Source organism: Anas platyrhynchos, chromosome 2 (genome assembly GCF_047663525.1).
Source record: "Anas platyrhynchos isolate ZD024472 breed Pekin duck chromosome 2, IASCAAS_PekinDuck_T2T, whole genome shotgun sequence".
Lineage (NCBI taxonomy): Eukaryota > Metazoa > Chordata > Aves > Anseriformes > Anatidae > Anas > Anas platyrhynchos.
The window spans coordinates 94,248,942-94,265,587 of record NC_092588.1 but is presented as its reverse complement, the minus strand read 5'-3'; the positions used below and the strand labels follow the sequence as shown (position 1 = coordinate 94,265,587).

The following is a 16,646-nucleotide window of genomic DNA, read 5'->3' as shown; positions in this document are numbered from 1 at the left end:
GATTGTGGTAAATATTCAGTAGCAAAAATAATAATAATAAATAAATAATATATAAATAAAATAATAAAAAAATAATAACAATAATATTTGTTTAATTAATGTATGGGGAAAATTACTCAGTTACTGAATGGAAAGGCTTTCCTCGAGGCTTTCTTAAAAACATGGTGTCGTTGAGGTCCAGAAAGACAGGGCCTACTCCTCCCACGAATACTCAGGAAAAACTTTTTTTTGTTACTCAGTAAGCGAGAACGTTTCATCACATCTGGTATTTTTGTCAGTTCCCTTGATGTATAAACATAGTTCCCATTGGTATGGACTCATTTTGTAAGACTGGTCCTTGATTTTTGGTTGTATGGTGATCTCAGCTTTCCAGGCAGCAACAATCCTTTTTTCATACGCTTAATTCCAGCCCACAGGTCCTATAATATCCCTCTCGTCCTTGCAGCAGATAATGGCAGGAGCTTTCCAGGGAGGTCCAGGTAAAGGACACTCAATTGTCTTGTCTGATTGATGTTTTCCACCCCCAAAGTATTGTCACTGCAAGAGTAAAAAAAAAGGATTTTGGGGGGCTGTTGTGTGCACATAGTAAATATGTCCTCGGCAACACACTAAATCTGGGTACGCATGAAGGTCTCCATGGGAAAATGAACTGTGTTGAGGGAGGCCATGAAGTCTGAGAAAGGTTGTGGCAGACAGCATGGATTAGTAGTTATTTTGTCCCAAAGCTGTTTTTGTGATAATACAGACGCAGTTGGTGTTTCCAAGGTAGGGCAAGCAGAGCTTGGATATGAAGTGTGCACTTACCAAGTACTGCAAACGATGGCCAAACACAATGACACCCCAGCCCATACCTCCAATTCCAGTTGTCCTAGCATGTGCTCATGCAGGCCCTCGCTCAGCAGAGCACTTGGGGACGTGCTGAGTAACTGGTTCTCCCATATTCTGCCCACAGATATTAGGAGAGGTGCCTGCTGGCACTGATTAGCTCTGGGTCAGGTCCCGAACCCTTCAGGACAGTCCTTGCTCTGGTAATTGCATGCTATGAACACTGAGTGTACTGTTGGAATGAAATGCATATTCAGAAAGAACACTTTTCTTTTTTTTCTTTAATTTATTTTAACAGTAGGATTTTATTAGGTATGAAAGCACAGGTAAAGCATTTGTTGCAGTCAATAACCCCAAAATCACTTCCATATAGATATAACTCCATATACAGTAATAAAAGTATTCCCCTTTGCTAACAGTCAGATACCACTCATTAAAGAAATCTCTCTTTCCTTAAAACAGGAGTTTAGGTCTATGAACATTTGCACTTCAGGTATATATACACACAAAACTGTTGATGGCAAAACTGTGTAACAATTTCCCTACCTTTAAATTCTTCTCCATCTCTGTTCTGGGCAGAGGGTGCTGCTTTTGCTTCTACTTATCCTCTTTCTCTCTCTTGATTCAATTCACCGTTCAGCCTTGACATATAGTACTGCTTTTGTTTTTAAAATATTCACTATTTTAGAATATTTAATCTTTAACCAGAGGCATGTCAGTAGTTCAGTGCTGTCATAGGTCTTTTCCCATGGCAATCTCTCAGTGATGGGTAGCCCTGCAGAAGGCTATTTACATACATTTACATATATTTATTCTTTACAGGAGGCATTCTCACTTCAGAGGAAGACAGTTCCATCCTGGTCACTGGTGTTTAGGGTAATGTTGCTGTTCACAGCGCTTTCTGCATAGCTAGCTGAAGAGCTGACCTGGTAGCGACTGCAGGGCCCACAGAAGCACAGGCATGGGCAGTACTTTAAGCAAACACTGTAAAGGTATTTCCTGAATTTTTCCCCAGCAAAGGCATAGATAAGAGGATTGAGGCAGCAGTGACTGAAAGCAACGGTTTCAGTCAGGTGCATTGCGTAGTCCAGTGATTTAATTTGTTGGCAGTTTACAAATAACTCATAATGCTTTAAAGTCTCAAGAAAAATCAGCACATTGTAAGGGGACCAAAAGAGAAAAAACACAACCACCACAACCAAGGTCAGTTTTATGGCTCGTGTTTTTTTCTGATTTTTGCAGGACAGCAGGGTTTTGATGATCCCACAGTAGCAATAGCATATGATACAGACTGGGATGAGAAAGCCTATGGTGTTCAGTTCCACATTGCAGAATACTGGCCAGATGTTCTCCAGCTCCTGGGGGAACACAGGAATGCAGTCATTTTCTAACAGCTGGGAAAACACAAAATGTGGCACTGAAAATAAAACTGCTGTTGCCCATACTCCGCAGGTTATCAGAAAGCCCTGCTTCATGGTTCTGGATTTCAGAGAGTACGTTGCCCGGACAATAGCCAAATATCTGTCGATACTGATCACCGTGATAAAAAACATTCCCCCAAAGAAACCGATATAATACAGTGAAGAAACAACTGTGCATGGGATAGTCCCAAGGGTCCACCCCCGCACTGTATTGGAAGCCCAGAAGGGGAGGGAGACCACAAAGAGAAGGTCCGAGACAGCCAAGTTTAGAAGATAAATGTCAGTGATGCTTTTTTTACTTCCTGCTCTCAAAATGGCAAAAACCACCATGAGATTCCCCATGAGGCCAAGAGCAAACACAACAATGTAAAATATCAGCAGAAATATTTTCCCAAATTCTTGGATGTCAGTTTTATCACAGGTAAAAGCATATTCATCGTAAGCGTATTCAGTTGTCACTTCTGGGAATGCTTCTGCCATGATGAATTTTCTGGCTAGAGACAACATGAATGACAAGGGAAAAGAAAAAATTGTTAGAGAGAGAGCCAGCATCTGCTATGGTGCAATACTGAGAAACCTCACCAACACACTTGCTTTGGGATTATGTCACAATTTTGGCTAGTGAGAGTTGTATGACTGTGGAGGTGATGGTAGATTACTAAAATAAGTCTAGACTCTTCTGTTATATGTACTTCACTGAAAATTAGCTCTTTAGTATAAGAAGAAATAAGTGAGAATGTTAAAGGCTGTTGAATAAGACCCTTCTCAGCAAATGAGGAGCAGAGTAGCAGCAAAGTGACATCCGAATAGTTGAGCTCTGCAAGGAGTGCATTACAGCATGAGGAGTGTGGACACTCTCCCAGTTGGCTGGACAGTACTCAGGAAGTGATAATCTAAATGTAGCTGCTGATCAGCATGAGATGCCTGTCAGTATCAACTAGAGCTGAGCATAACCCCAGATGTTAACCCCAGGGTGGAAGTGTGGTAAGATGCCCAGCTTGGCCACGCCTGAGCAAATGCATGTTTATGTGGCAGAAGCAAAGATTGCACTGGGACATCCATTGGGAGCAAGCATATCTTTGATGAGTTTTTAAAAAAATCCTCTTATATCAAATGAAGAGAAACTGTATTGACACTTTTCCTCAAGCACCAAAGCATAATGTGAGTGCTTCTGCCTTGAGTGCAAGGTAGTCAGATTGGAGCCAGGGCTCATTAGCTCAAGGTTAGACTTCACCCAGACAGTGTATAAGGTGATGATGCATGATCTCTGGGCTCACTTGTTTGCAGATCCAAAAACTTGGGGCACACACCATTCCTCTGCGCTCCCTTGGGATGTGACACTAAGTCTCTGTAAAGACTTTTGTAAGCAGGGAATCAAAATTGCTAGAGGAGTGCATATGTTATTGCATTAGGGCTGCTCCTTGGCTTGGGTAAAGAACTTGTAAGTATCCATTATTTGTGCTCTCTGTAGGAAATGAAGGGAAATTGAATGTGATGTGCTGTGCAGAAGCCCAGGGCCATGACCGCATGGCCAAAACACCTGTTAAAGCTGAAACTGAAAGAAAAGGTCAGTGTTAACAAAGCTGCACCTAATAACTACCCCTTGGTCACAGTGTTGTGATTCTCTTACAAGAACCCCCATTGATACAAAGGTGGGATTCAGTTTAGTGACCCTAAGCTGTATCTAATAGGGATGCTTTACATCTCCTGCTACTGGGAGATACAGCCAGTGAAGAGCAGTGCATCTGATCCAATGCAGGTTGGACGAAGTCTGTTTTAAGACAAGATAGACGGACTGCTTTCTGGACTCTCCTGATCGTGTTGATGAAACCCCCTTTGACTGCAAGGAGAGCAGAGGCACAGTGGTAGACACCAATGGTCTTTAACTATTGACCCTTGGAGCAAAGCGTGTGGAATCCCAGCTTACATGCCCATGTTTCACTGAGCACAATAACTTCCACAGCCTCTGTTTAAATAAGCCTTGCAGTGCTAAGCATGAAGTAAAAAGTATGTTAGAGCCCTTGCCCAAGAAGTTTCATATGATGTACTGGTAACTACAACAAACTCCCCTGTGGATGGCTCTTTTTACTCTACATACATTTTCTCCTAACATTTCACTGCTAGAGTGCTGTTTGTAGTGTGGGCTGTGAAGTTCTGACCTCTTGTTTTGTAGTCATTTCTCAAAGGATTTTTTTTTTTTTTGTGCCAGTTGGCAACACATACTCTCCGTTATAAGATATCTTGTTCTGAAAGTTCAAAGCGTAGTTGTTTTCTCCAAAATTTAAATGAGAAGTGCCCACAGTCATTAGAAAATAATGTTTGTGGTTTTGCACAGGAAAAATGAGCTAGAAGAAGGGCTGTCTCAGCGCTGGCAGTTTCAGCGCATGAGAATGGTGCGGGGGGGGCTGTATGCATCCGGCAGGCACACCCACAGGCTGGGCAGCTCTCACTGCATCTTCAACAGGGAGCTGAGCCTGTCTGCAAGACCATCCGGCTCCTTGCTTGTAGACCAGTTTAGTCTGTCTGCTCCTGGAAATGTGCACAATTATAGGGAAATGAAGAGGAAAGGCCTAGCTAGGTGCTGGAGAAAAAGCTGATGGGAATAGTAAAGCAAGATTTTAATTTTCTACTGGTGAGGCAGCTAATCAGTGTTGCCTACAGAGACGGGTGAGAGGTTGCCCATCTCTTCTTGTGTCTGCCCAGACATTGCTTTATCTACCATGTAGAGGGATACAGAAATGAGCAGGAGACATAGTATAAAATCCAAACAGCCCAGCATTTTCCACCTTCTCATCCTGACATTTTCTTTCAACTCTTCATAGAACAAATGCCTGCAGCAGGTCCCTTTAAAATGGAAAGAAGTGTCAGGGATGCACCAAAGGCTCTCATGCTGAATATGAGTCACTAAGACAGCCCACCTTGCTCCCTGCTAGAGATTTTACTGCACCCATCTGCACAGTGCCAGAGTGTCCTTCCTGCCCCGTGGGTTGGTGTGCTCCACAGCTGGTTCTTCACTGATGTACTGGGAGCAGTAGCAAGTGGCTACCAGAATGGTCAGGGGACGGAGCACCTGGCATATTAGAGGAAGATGAGCGGTGGGTTTGATCAGCCTTAACAAGAGAGGGCTAGAGGACCCAAGGTCCCAATCTTCTCACTAGGTATTCCTGTCTGCAGCTACCTAGTGAGAAGGTGTAAAGGTGAAGCAGGGATTTTTTCTCAGAGGAATAAGAGGCAATGGCCATGTTACTTACTAGCTGGAAAATATTTTCACTGTGAGGGTGGTCAAACACGAGAACAGGGCTTCAGGGACGTTGTGGGATTTCCATTCCTGGAAATGTCTGAAACTTGGCTGGCCCTGCTCTGGGCGGGTCTTTGGCCCAGAGACCTCCAGAATTCCCTTCCTAACTTGATTCTGTGACAAATCAGGACAGAGGCTACAATGCTGCTGCAAAGTGCCCCAGCATTTCTGCTGTGTGAGCTCCTGTTTCAGACAGAAATTCAGAAATTTCAGAAATTAATCATTTGGAGAGAGGGAGCTTCCACTGTTTCACTGTCTCCTCTCAGAGGGCCAATAGTTATGCTCATCATTTCCATGCTTGCTCCCTGATTTCATGTCCAGAAAGGTAGCTTGTTCCTCTGGGGGGTTTCTGTATGAGTTCGTACATGCTGATAAGTTGTGTTGGACACACAAAAGGTATTGTAAGGAAAGGTATTTCCTTACACTTGCAAGGAAATGCAGCTTCTGCCGCAGAACAGTCCTCAGGGCTGGCAGCCTTCTGCACAGGCTGCTTCCACAGGCATTGCCTGAAGAAAAAACTGAGCTTAGAAAGGGCCAATTCTTCATGCAAGAGCACTCACACAGAGGTGCAGGATGAAATCCTGGCCTTACTGAAGTAAAGAGGAACTTGGGCCAGGGTTTTTCTTGAAGTGCTTTTCAGTGAGCTCATTGGTGGAGATAATTTATTTCTACAGTAGCAAGTTATTTCCTCTACCTCCAAATGGGTGGTTGCAAAACCCTTGGAACCTCTGCTGATGGAAAGGGTGAGATCCCATGTAGCACATACAGCAGCAGGAGGGGATATTGGCAGCATCCGAATCTGCTGTCACAGTCTGTGTCTTGTTCACTCTCTATCTGATAGATTTGGTATCTATCCAACTGCACATTCATATCCTCCCACTGCTACTTATTCTGCATACCCAATATAGTCAGTTCTTTTTGAAAATTTAGCACCTCTGATACCACTTTCCTCAGTTGAAGCTGATATTACCCAACAGGTGGGCTGCAACCAACCAAAGGTCTCACAAAAACAAACAAACAAACAAACATGTCAGATAAGCATCTTGCAATAAAACTTTATTGCACTCTGGAGTGAGGATCCGAACTCTGCCCACCCTTCATCCTTCCTGGCCAGGTGTCCTCTGTCAGCCTTGCAGAGCCCACCCCATGCATGTGATATCTCACTGTCCGACTAAAATCAATTTTCTCTCTTGTGTTTATGATAAATGTTTAAATAAGGGAAAAAGTTAACTGAAGACTGTAGAGGATACCAAGTAAGGATGGAGTGGCTGCAATGTTACTCAGCTAGGCATTTTCCTTTGCTGAATACAGGAAATAGTAGATTCACTTCTTCTTCTCATGGAGCTCTACAACCACTTTTCTCTCTCTCCCCATTTCCCCAGCAGCTTTGCACCCTACACCCAACAAAGACTTCTGCTTTTAGTAATGCTTATAGTTGCCTAAAAGACAATAGTAGGCAGGATGAAAACCCTATTTCTCAACACAGCTATTCCCAGACAATCTGTGTCGTGTATGCTATATGTAACACATAGGGAAGTGAAATTGTGAGAGAGTCGCAAACTCCCTAAGCAACAGAAATTGCATTTCAGCCTTCAAACATCCCTGGCATCAAGCTGGGTGACACAAGAGCAAAATCCTGTCTGCACATCTGATCTTACTCATTATCAGCCTAATGCCATGTTACAAGCTTTTCTGCCAACAAGCCAGGTCTGCAAGCACTTGGGCTTTTCATGATGCCTCTGCTGCCACTGAATAAAAAGCAGCCAACAAATAAAGCCAAACAGATTTCTGCCAGAGGGTCACACTTCAGATTTGCACAATATGCTGATAAAGTGTTCAAATCTCAAGAAGATTTTCACACCTTAGTCAGCACTTCTGGGTGAGGTTGACTTAACTTGCTTTTCTTGTGCAAACAGGGCATGTTTTCAGCCCAGGAGGCTTGAGCTGCATACTGGCAATTCAGCCTGATGCTGGCCCAGGGAAGCTGGCAGGCTTTGTGGGGACCCGTGTGAAACCCCATGGGTGCATTTGCCTTTGTCACCTTTAGATCTGAGCTGCCACCACCCTGCCCAAGTAAAAGCACTGTTGTCTGTGTGCAGTCATAGCTACACCCATCAACCTTCCACCTGCCAGTGATTCTCGCTAAGACCATGGGGATGCCCTTGGCTACCTCCAAATGAAGTGTCATAGCTGTTGGTGGCACTTCTAGCATACACACACATGAAATTTAAGGGAACTAACAAGATCTAGGTAGAAATAAGCAGGAGGGAAGTGGGCTAAAAGTCTTACTAGCACTAGAAGTCTTACTCTTCACTAGTCCTGGTGAAACTCTTAACCAACCCAGTGCCACACATCCACCATGCACTCACCAAGCTGCTGCAGACACCTCTAACTGTGGTTTAGAGGACACCCAGGACAAAGCGCAGATGTGCAGGCAATGCGCAAACCAGAGCTGGGGCCTTGTTTCTAGTCTTACACCCAACTGGTTGTTTTAGCTTCAGAGCTGGGCAGCTCTGACCTTTGGGGATGGTCTCTGAAACTTCTTGGTGTCATGATTGCTAGCTAGGGCCCAAAGTAGGCCCATTGCAGCAGATGCACTTCCTTTAAATTGAGCCTTTCATCCAGTCCTGAAATAGGGACACTTTCTACAAGTGATGGCTAGAGCTGCCACAATGCCAATACTCAAAAGAAGGAAGCAAGATAGAACAGGTGGTGCAAGCTAATGCTTATCCTGGGCAAAATAAAATTTAAAGAGTAAAGGGAGTACAGGGTGAGAGTGTAGCTAATGCTGCTGTGTGGCTTTATTAAAAAAAAAAAAAAAAAAAAAAAAAAAAAAACCTTGGTTTGATGACAAGGTTGATAAAAGTTGTTATGTTGGAGATTTGCAGCTTTGGCTGGCATTGCCTGCTGATCTGAATGACGCTGTCTCCAGCCCAAAGTAACATAAACCCCATAAAGCATTACAGTGGAACTTGACCTGATTAGCTCTCAGATCTCAAAAAACAGTTGTCAGTGAGGGAAGCTCTACTGAACTGGATATATTGCTTGTAAAATCTCTGTGGGAACCATGAGTACAGACTCAAAAACGCTTCAGTGGTCTGAAAGCGAACTGGGAATCAGAGCTAGCAGAGTGAAGTGATTAAAATGCTAGAGAATTGCACAGAGATTCAGCCAGCTCTGAGTCATCTGGGGTTTCTGAGATGATTCACCTTGGCTTTTATTGTAGCCAAAAGTTATATGCAGGTGGGCTGAACACCACAGACCATGCCTTGAGCATGGGGTGCATCCACCAGGAAACCCTGAAGCAAACATGGGCAGACACTGAAACTGAGTGCCCAGCTAGATGTTTCAGTACAAAAAGCTGATGCAATCTTTGGGTGTTCACAGCTGTACTACATGGGAAGGAGCGAAGGAGGGAAGATTTTACCATTGTAGAGCTCGCTACTAGGGCTGTAGGCATACTTCAGGTGTCCGAGCTTATAAGAGGTGAAGAGAGTATAGAAAAGGCATAGCCACCCAGGTGATGAATCATCTGAGGAAAGTCCTCAGTGAAAAATTCACTGTTGTCTGCTGAATGTCTGGAAAGAAAGTGTATTGAAGTGAAAATTGTATCACTTTTGCTCTTGTTAACAGTCTTGCTAATCTAACTAACACGGGGCAGTTCACATTAGAAACACAAAAGCTAGAAATCAGATATACGTATTTAACAGTGAAAGGTGCGTGACTGGCACTTCAAGCGGGAAAAGGGGACTGTTGTACATCTGAGGGCCTCCACATCAAGAGAAGTCATCAGTCTGGGAATCAGGCTTTAGCCAGATGCAGTGGAGGAGCACAGCACAGGGAGCCTGGATAAAGGCCTATAGCCTCTGATGGGAAGAGAAGCAGAGCAAACAAGCCATTGGGACACTCTCAGATGCATCCTTGCTCCCTGCTCCCACACTCCTTCTCTGATTACTTTAAGGTGAGGAAATTTCTTTCTTGGATATTTCCTTTTTTTTTTTTATCTTTTTTTCTTTTTTCGCCTCAGTCTTTAGCGGCAATACCGGTTGTTCTCTGGATACCCAGTACCCTGAGCTGGTGGAAGAGGATGGGGAGCAGGATGTGGCCCTCACTATCCACGAAGAACTGGTTGGTGACCTGCTACGGCACTTGGATGTGCACAAGTCGATGGGGCCAGATGGGATCCACCCAAGGGTACTGAGAGAACTGGCAGAGGAGCTGGCCAAGCTGCTTTCCATCATTTATCAACAGTCCTGGCTATCGGGGGAGGTCCCAGTTGACTGGTGGCTAGCAAACATGACGCCCATCTACAAGAAGGGCCGGAGGGCAGACCCGGGAAACTACAGGCCTGTCAGTTTGACCTCAGTGCCAGGGAAGCTCATCGAGCAGATTCTCCTGAGAGTCATCACGCAGCACTTGCAGGGCCAGCAGGCAATCAGGCCCAGTCAGCATGGGTTTATGGAAGGCGGGTCCTGCTTGACGAACCTGATCTCCTTCTATGACAAAGTGACGCGCTGGGTGGATGAGGGAAAGGCTGTGGATGTGGTCTACCTTGACTTCAGTAAGGCTTTTGACACCGTCTCCCACAGCATTCTCCTCAAGAAACTGGCTGCTCTTGGCTTGGACTGGCGCACGATTCGTTGGGTTAGAAACTGGCTGGATAGCCGGGCCCAAAGAGTCATGGTGAATGGAGTCAAGTCTAGTTGGAGGCCAGTCACTAGTGGCATTCCCCAGGGCTCAGTGCTGGGGCCGGTCCTCTTTAATACCTTCTTCAATGATCTGGATGAGGGCATTGAGTGCACCCTCATTAATTTTGCAGATGACACCAAGCTGGGTGCGTGTGTTGATCTGCTTAAGGGTAGGAAGGCTCTGCAGGAGGATCTGGATAGGCTGCACCGATGGGCTGAGATCAACTGCATGAAGTTTAACAAGGCCAAGTGCCGGGTCCTGCACCTGGGGCGCAATAACCCCAAGCAGAGCTACAGGCTGGGAGATGAGTGGTTGGAGAGCTGCCTGGCAGAGAAGGACCTGGGAGTATTGGTTGATAGTCGGCTGAATAGGAGCCAGCAGTGTGCTCAGGTGGCCAAGAAGGCCAACAGCATCCTGGCTTGCATAAGAAACAGTATGACCAGCAGGGCTGGGGAGGTGATCGTCCCCCGGTACTCGGCTCTGGTGAGGCCGCACCTCAAGTACTGTGTTCAGTTTTGGACCCCTCGCTACAAGAAGGACATCAAGGTGCTTGAGCGGGTCCAGAGAAGGGCAACAAAGCTTGTGAGGGGTCTGGAGAACAAGTCCTACGAGGAGCGGCTGAAGGAGCTGGGCTTGTTCAGCCTGGAGAAAAGGAGGCTCAGGGGCGACCTTATTGCTCTTTACAGATACCTTAAAGGAGGCTGTAGAGAGGTGGGGGTTGGTCTGTTCTCCCACGTGCCTGGTGACAGGATGAGGGGGAATGGGCTTAAGTTGCGCCAGGGGAGTTTTAGGCTGGATGTTAGGAAGAACTTCTTTACTGAAAGGGTTGTTAGACATTGGATCAGGCTGCCCAGGGAAGTGGTGGAGTCACCATCCCTGGAAGTCTTTAAAAGACGTTTAGATGTAGAGCTTAGGGATATGGTTTAGTGGGGACTGTTAGTGTTAGGTCAGAGGTTGAACTCGATGATCTTGAGGTCTCTTCCAACCTAGAAATTCTGTGATTCTGTGATTCTGTGATTTTTTTCAGTGATTTATTCTCAGGTCAGCTGGACCATTTTTGTGGCCAGGCAGAGTTCTGCAAGCTTGTTAATTGCTTATCAGTTTGGGTGTTATCAGTTTGGGTGCTTTATGGAGATTCCCCCAAGACTTTGAGGCTAAGATTTTTAAAAACAAGTAGCGATCTAGGCCACTGCATTATTAGATTTTCCAACTCAAGAGGAAGAATGCTGAGTGTTTTCCAAAAATCAGGGCATTTTAAGTAAAAAATAAAAGCCTTGGAAATGGAAGCTGATCAAACCACTTCTGATGAAGACAAATGTAAGCCTGAATATTGCAGAAGTTTGTAGTCCCTTTACACAGACATTTAGGTCAAAGAGAAAGAAAAAAAAAAAAAGCAAAAAAATAAAAAGCTCCTTCCCTGTATCAGTTCTACAGTTTTTACACCACCACACCACCATCACAAATTAATTAAAAGCACTAGCTTCTACAATTTTAAATTAGAAACACTGGCTGGAGGTGAGAAGCATGTAAACCTATAAATTTAAACCAATAATTATAGGTAAAAAATATATATGTTTGAAAAGATCAGTTTGGGATTGGACAGGAGGAAATAGTATAGAGTCCAGGATTTCTGCCATCTTCACCTAAGGTTTTGTAGCACTGAAAAGTGCTTTCTCAAATATGCTCTGAGAGTGGTGCTAACCTGGAGATAACTTTAGGGCAGCTTAGTCCATTGCATCAGAATGATATATATTATGATAAGAAAGAAAGAAAGAAAGAAAGAAAGAAAGAAAGAAAGAAAGAAAGAAAGAAAGAAAGAAAGAAAGAAAGAAAGAAAGAAAGAAAGAAAGAAAGAAAGAAAGAAAGAAAGAAAGAAAGAAAGAAAGAAAGAAAGAAAGAAAGAAAGAAAGAAAGAAAGAAAGAAAAAGAAAGAGCAAAGAACAGAAATGTGGAGCTATTACTGTCTGCCAGTGGTGAAGACTTTACTACCTGTGCTTCAGAGCAACCACAGAAGTATAATTTTGAACAAGAGCTGGAGATGCTTATACTGTGGTCCCACCCAGCTGGACAGCCCAGGGGTCTCATTTGGGATGTTTGTGTTAACTTCACAACAAATTGGACTGAGCCCTGGTCCCAACAAGGCATCCTGCCCCCAGCCACATCCCCTCATTAGCTTTTTTTTCTGTTCCATCAGGAAGACTTGCTGCAAGCTGCCCAGGAGGGCCAAAACCACTGAGGCTGTGTGTGGTTTGGTGGTGCCATGGCAGCTTGCCCCTGTGGTTATTGCTGTATTTATAATAAAAGCTGTAAGTCTTGTAATGCTTTAAGCTCCTTCTCAACACCAGGGAAGACAAAGTGTCCCTGAGTCTGTGGCCAGGCAGATAGGGTGCCATGGGTCCCACCTGCTCCATGACATCTTTCTCTTCAAATTTACTCAAAGCCATTCAGAGGGTCTTTTGTTCCTGCTGTATCCTTAGGTTTCTCTACAAAAACTCAGGTGATTTTCTTGATCTTGTTATTGCTGTTATTCTTTAGATAGCAACATAAATGAACATGGCCTTAATGGAGCAGGATATGGGCTCAGCTTTCAGGACATGACTTGTAAATGCTCTTGAGCAAGTGAAGTTGCAGATAAGCATATCAAGGCATTTTCCTGGTATGCCATTACTGATTCAAATAATTCTTCTCAATGGGAGCTAAGCGCTGGGGTGCTTTTGAAAACACCACAAGGCATCAGTCTGAACCTCTGGTAGCACAAGTACCTTTAGAAATCTGGCCATACAGAGCTCACAGCCCTAAATATCAGTTTCAGAAATGACTTAAGCACTTTTTAAGCACTTAGGAGAATATGACCTGACAGTGTGATCCTGTGTAGACCATGCATCCTAAAACAGGTTCAAAAATCACCAAAAAACGGTTCTGAATTTTTCACACATGCCTCTCAGGGTTGTGATTTTGTGGTCTTGATGCTAGGACCAGATCCATGGATATGGGCGTTAGGGTGCTATACTGCACTTTTGCAACCTGAGATAGCTTCCAGGCAGTGTCCAGTCTCCAGGGACCTGCCACAGGATGGGAAAGTGTGAGAAATGTGTAAGACTCATACTGAATGCACCCAGTTAGCTGTGTTGGCTGGAAGAACCACACTTATATCCCTGCAAAAGCAGTGCAGCACTGTGATGGAGGCTGCTAGTGGCTACCCAAGGTGCCCCCAAGGGCAGTGGCAGAGCTGAAGAGGGAAGAGGTTCCTCCAAGAGCTGCCCACTGCAGAGCCAGTCTGGGGTGGTCATCTGGCTGGATGATGGTGGCCAGGATCACATTTTTCTTGAAAAATTTGCTTCACAAACATTTCCTCTAGCCTGGTAGTTTCCCTATTTGGCGTTTCCATTTAGACAGTTGCTCATAATGCTGTTTCTCTATTTTTTACATGCATACTTGAGCGTTTTGCCTGTGTTTTCCCTTACCTGCTTTCCCTCGGTATTTCTTTTCCCCAGGCCTTCCTTTCTTAAGTGGCATTCAAATTTTGTTTGTGTTTTCTGTTGAAGGAACATCAAAAACAGACAATTGTTAATCGCAGTGTGCCCTGTTTATGCTTGTTTGTAGTTACCACTGATTCCATCCTCCTGCCACCTTTATTGCTGCGCCTATTTACTTCCTGCCCCTTGCTTTTTGTTATTAATATTATCACATTGCCATGGCATCCTTGAGAAACCTTAGAATGCTCTCCAGAAATGGGAGATCTGTTAAATCATCTTCTATAATCCTCCTTATAGAGGGCAGTGCACATTATCCCTTGACTGTGTCCAGATGAAATTATCCCTGGCAAGATTGCATTATCCTCTGGCCAACCTCCCAGTTCACCATTTGTTCTCCTATTCACTTTGTCCAACTTTAGCCTTTTCCTCCTCCTTTTGGACTTTTTCTTCACTGCCCAAACTTTTGTAATTCATTTCAGGTGCTCTCTTTTTTTTTTTTTATTCTGTTGCCCAGTTCACTGCCTCCGCCTGCATTGCCTCTGCACAGAGCTTGCCAGAGCAGACCAGATTTTGGGAGCCACTGTTTATGCATCTATATTTATATCACACAAGTACTTAATAGGCTGCTGCAACTTTATTACCAAAATGTCTCACCAAAATGATCAGACACCTTTGTGCAACATCCTTCCCACAGAAAGAGGCTGAATCACAGAGAAATTAAGTAATGTGGTCATAAAGAAAGTTGGTTTCTCGAGTTTTGGGATTTCTGTCATATCATTACCCAGTCTGTCCACATTAGACACTAGCTATCGTCTCTACCAAAATACTGTATTAGGCTGTCTTTGATCATCATTGATGTTTGTGGTGGTGGTTCGCTGTCCTAAACCAAAAGCAAGCAGTGCTGGCAAGTGCCTGCCAGTGCTGTCAAGCACAGTGTTTGTGAAATCCCTGCAGACATCCAAAAAAAATAAAAATCTAATGAAGTAGAAGGGCTTTATCCTCTTGGTCCATCCTTTTATGCTGATGCTACACACTATTTACCTGTCAGGTTTTGCTTTAACCTTGAGGACTTCTAGTAGGGGTGAATATTCCTCTCACTACAAGATGCCACAAAAAACAGCTACCAAATAAAATGTCTTTGTCCTGCTCTGCTTTGACTATTAAAACTGTTCCCCTTTCTACTTGCACAGTTCATAAACATTTCCACCACTTCATCTATACCCAAAGTAAGTATCACTTAGATTCCCAGAGTTAAGCAGTGAAGAGCTTCCCAAAGTTCATGACACAACAATCCTGCTGTGGCAAAGTATAGGTGAAATATACTTGTCTCTTACCTTAATTCATAGTTGCGTTGAAAACCGATGTTTTCTTCAGGCCGAGCCTGATGGTTTTCAAATGTGTATTTCCTCTTCTCTAGTTCTTCTGCCTGTCCTATGAAACCTGAACTATGAAGCAGGGCAGCTTCCTGGGCTGAGCTTCAGGGCTGAGCTGAGAATATTAATGTACCCACTATGGTCCTTCTGTTATGTTGTGAAATAGTGAAGCAGGATATGGCCAGTCAGAGGGGCAGAAGTGCCTACAGAAGGACTGCAGAGGAGAGAAGTAATCCCTTGGGATCTTCTCATCTTCACCCCAACCAGGTGCATGGTGCTGGGGGCATTTCATCCAAATTCTGGCCTTTGTTGTTGAGAGTGCAGGTCTCCCAGGACTGCACCAGGGGATGGAAAAGACCAAGCCTCAGACCTGGGGATGGTCTCAGATGCCAGGGGCCGGGGGGAGCTTGGGTGGTGACTGGGAGCATGAACAGTGTGGTGGTACTTTTGCTGCAGAGGGTTCACCTGCACACTGGCCCCTGGTAACCACTGCAGCCCCAAAATTACCATTGCGAGTCACTGGTCAAAAGGTTTGTACTGAGTTTGTACCAAGGCTTGTCAGGTCTACTTTGCCTGGACTTTCAGCTTACCTTCTGACAGCTTTCTTTTACTTGGTTTAGCAGTTGCAGCACTTCCTCTAATTGACTAGGTGTCTATGGCTAATTTCTTTTACTTTTGTTTATCTTTGTGGTACAACTACACTTTTGTACAGATAGTAATGAGCAGTTATTCTATGCAGAAAGAGGTGGTTTAGAGCTGTCACAGTGGTGTAGTGTAGAGAAATACAGGTCTGGTATGACAAGCAGGGGCCACGAGCCTTGTGGACGCAAGGGTGCAGGCACAGGAGGCCTTGAGACTGGCATTACACTCACAATAAATTCTTGACTTTACCTATGCTTGCTGCTTCTTTGCCCACAAATAAGGTTTTGAGCATAACATCTCCCTGCAGACTACTGGACGGGAGGAGTATGATAGCTTAAAGTTTTAGCATTAATCAAGGAGCCTTTCTGTCCCCAGACCAGGGCACTCAAGATGCTCAGGGCTGTGTTAAGGGTGTGCCTGCAGTCGTGGTTTAGTGCACAGTGCAGTGCACCCCAGCTGGGATGAATGGCACATTTCCAGGCACTGTGACAGGAAGCTGTGTGCTGTGTTATTGTGGAGATGCAAGGCACCGCCTCCACCTAGGGGATGTACTACTGCCAAGATCCTCAAACACACGCAGGAGGACACTCCTACAAACACCTCCAGGTACTGTCCCTGCCTTAGGTGCCATGGGAATTTGAAATGCTGGTCCAGTGACATGACTCAGTTTTGAGACCTTTCTGCACCCTGTAGTACTGCTGGAGCCTGAATCTGTGACACATGGGAGGAGACACACAGGATGCTCAGCATGTTGGCTGGGACCATGCAAACTTGGTCCCAGGCACCCCCTGTACTGCCAGAGCTGGATGGGGTTTTGAGGTGGAGAGCATCTTCCAGGTGGTCTGAGCTGTTTGCTCACTGACTGATGCAGCAAGCTACCAGGCAAACACTCTTGTATAAATTTAATCCTCTTATTTCTGCC

General features: G+C 44.7%; 1 protein-coding gene across 1 annotated transcript; it reads right to left on the bottom strand.

The window, feature by feature from the left end:
* Positions 1 to 1,088: 1,088 nt before the first annotated feature.
* Positions 1,089 to 15,221, bottom strand: CX3CR1 (C-X3-C motif chemokine receptor 1). Its single transcript, XM_005016943.6, has 3 exons — positions 15,044 to 15,221; positions 13,698 to 13,769; positions 1,089 to 2,740 (listed from the first exon to the last, which is right to left on the bottom strand). The coding sequence occupies exons 2-3, from the start codon at positions 13,747 to 13,749 to the stop codon at positions 1,662 to 1,664; spliced, it is 1,131 nt and encodes a 376-aa protein (XP_005017000.1). The 5' UTR covers positions 13,750 to 13,769; positions 15,044 to 15,221; the 3' UTR covers positions 1,089 to 1,661.
* Positions 15,222 to 16,646: the final 1,425 nt, after the last annotated feature.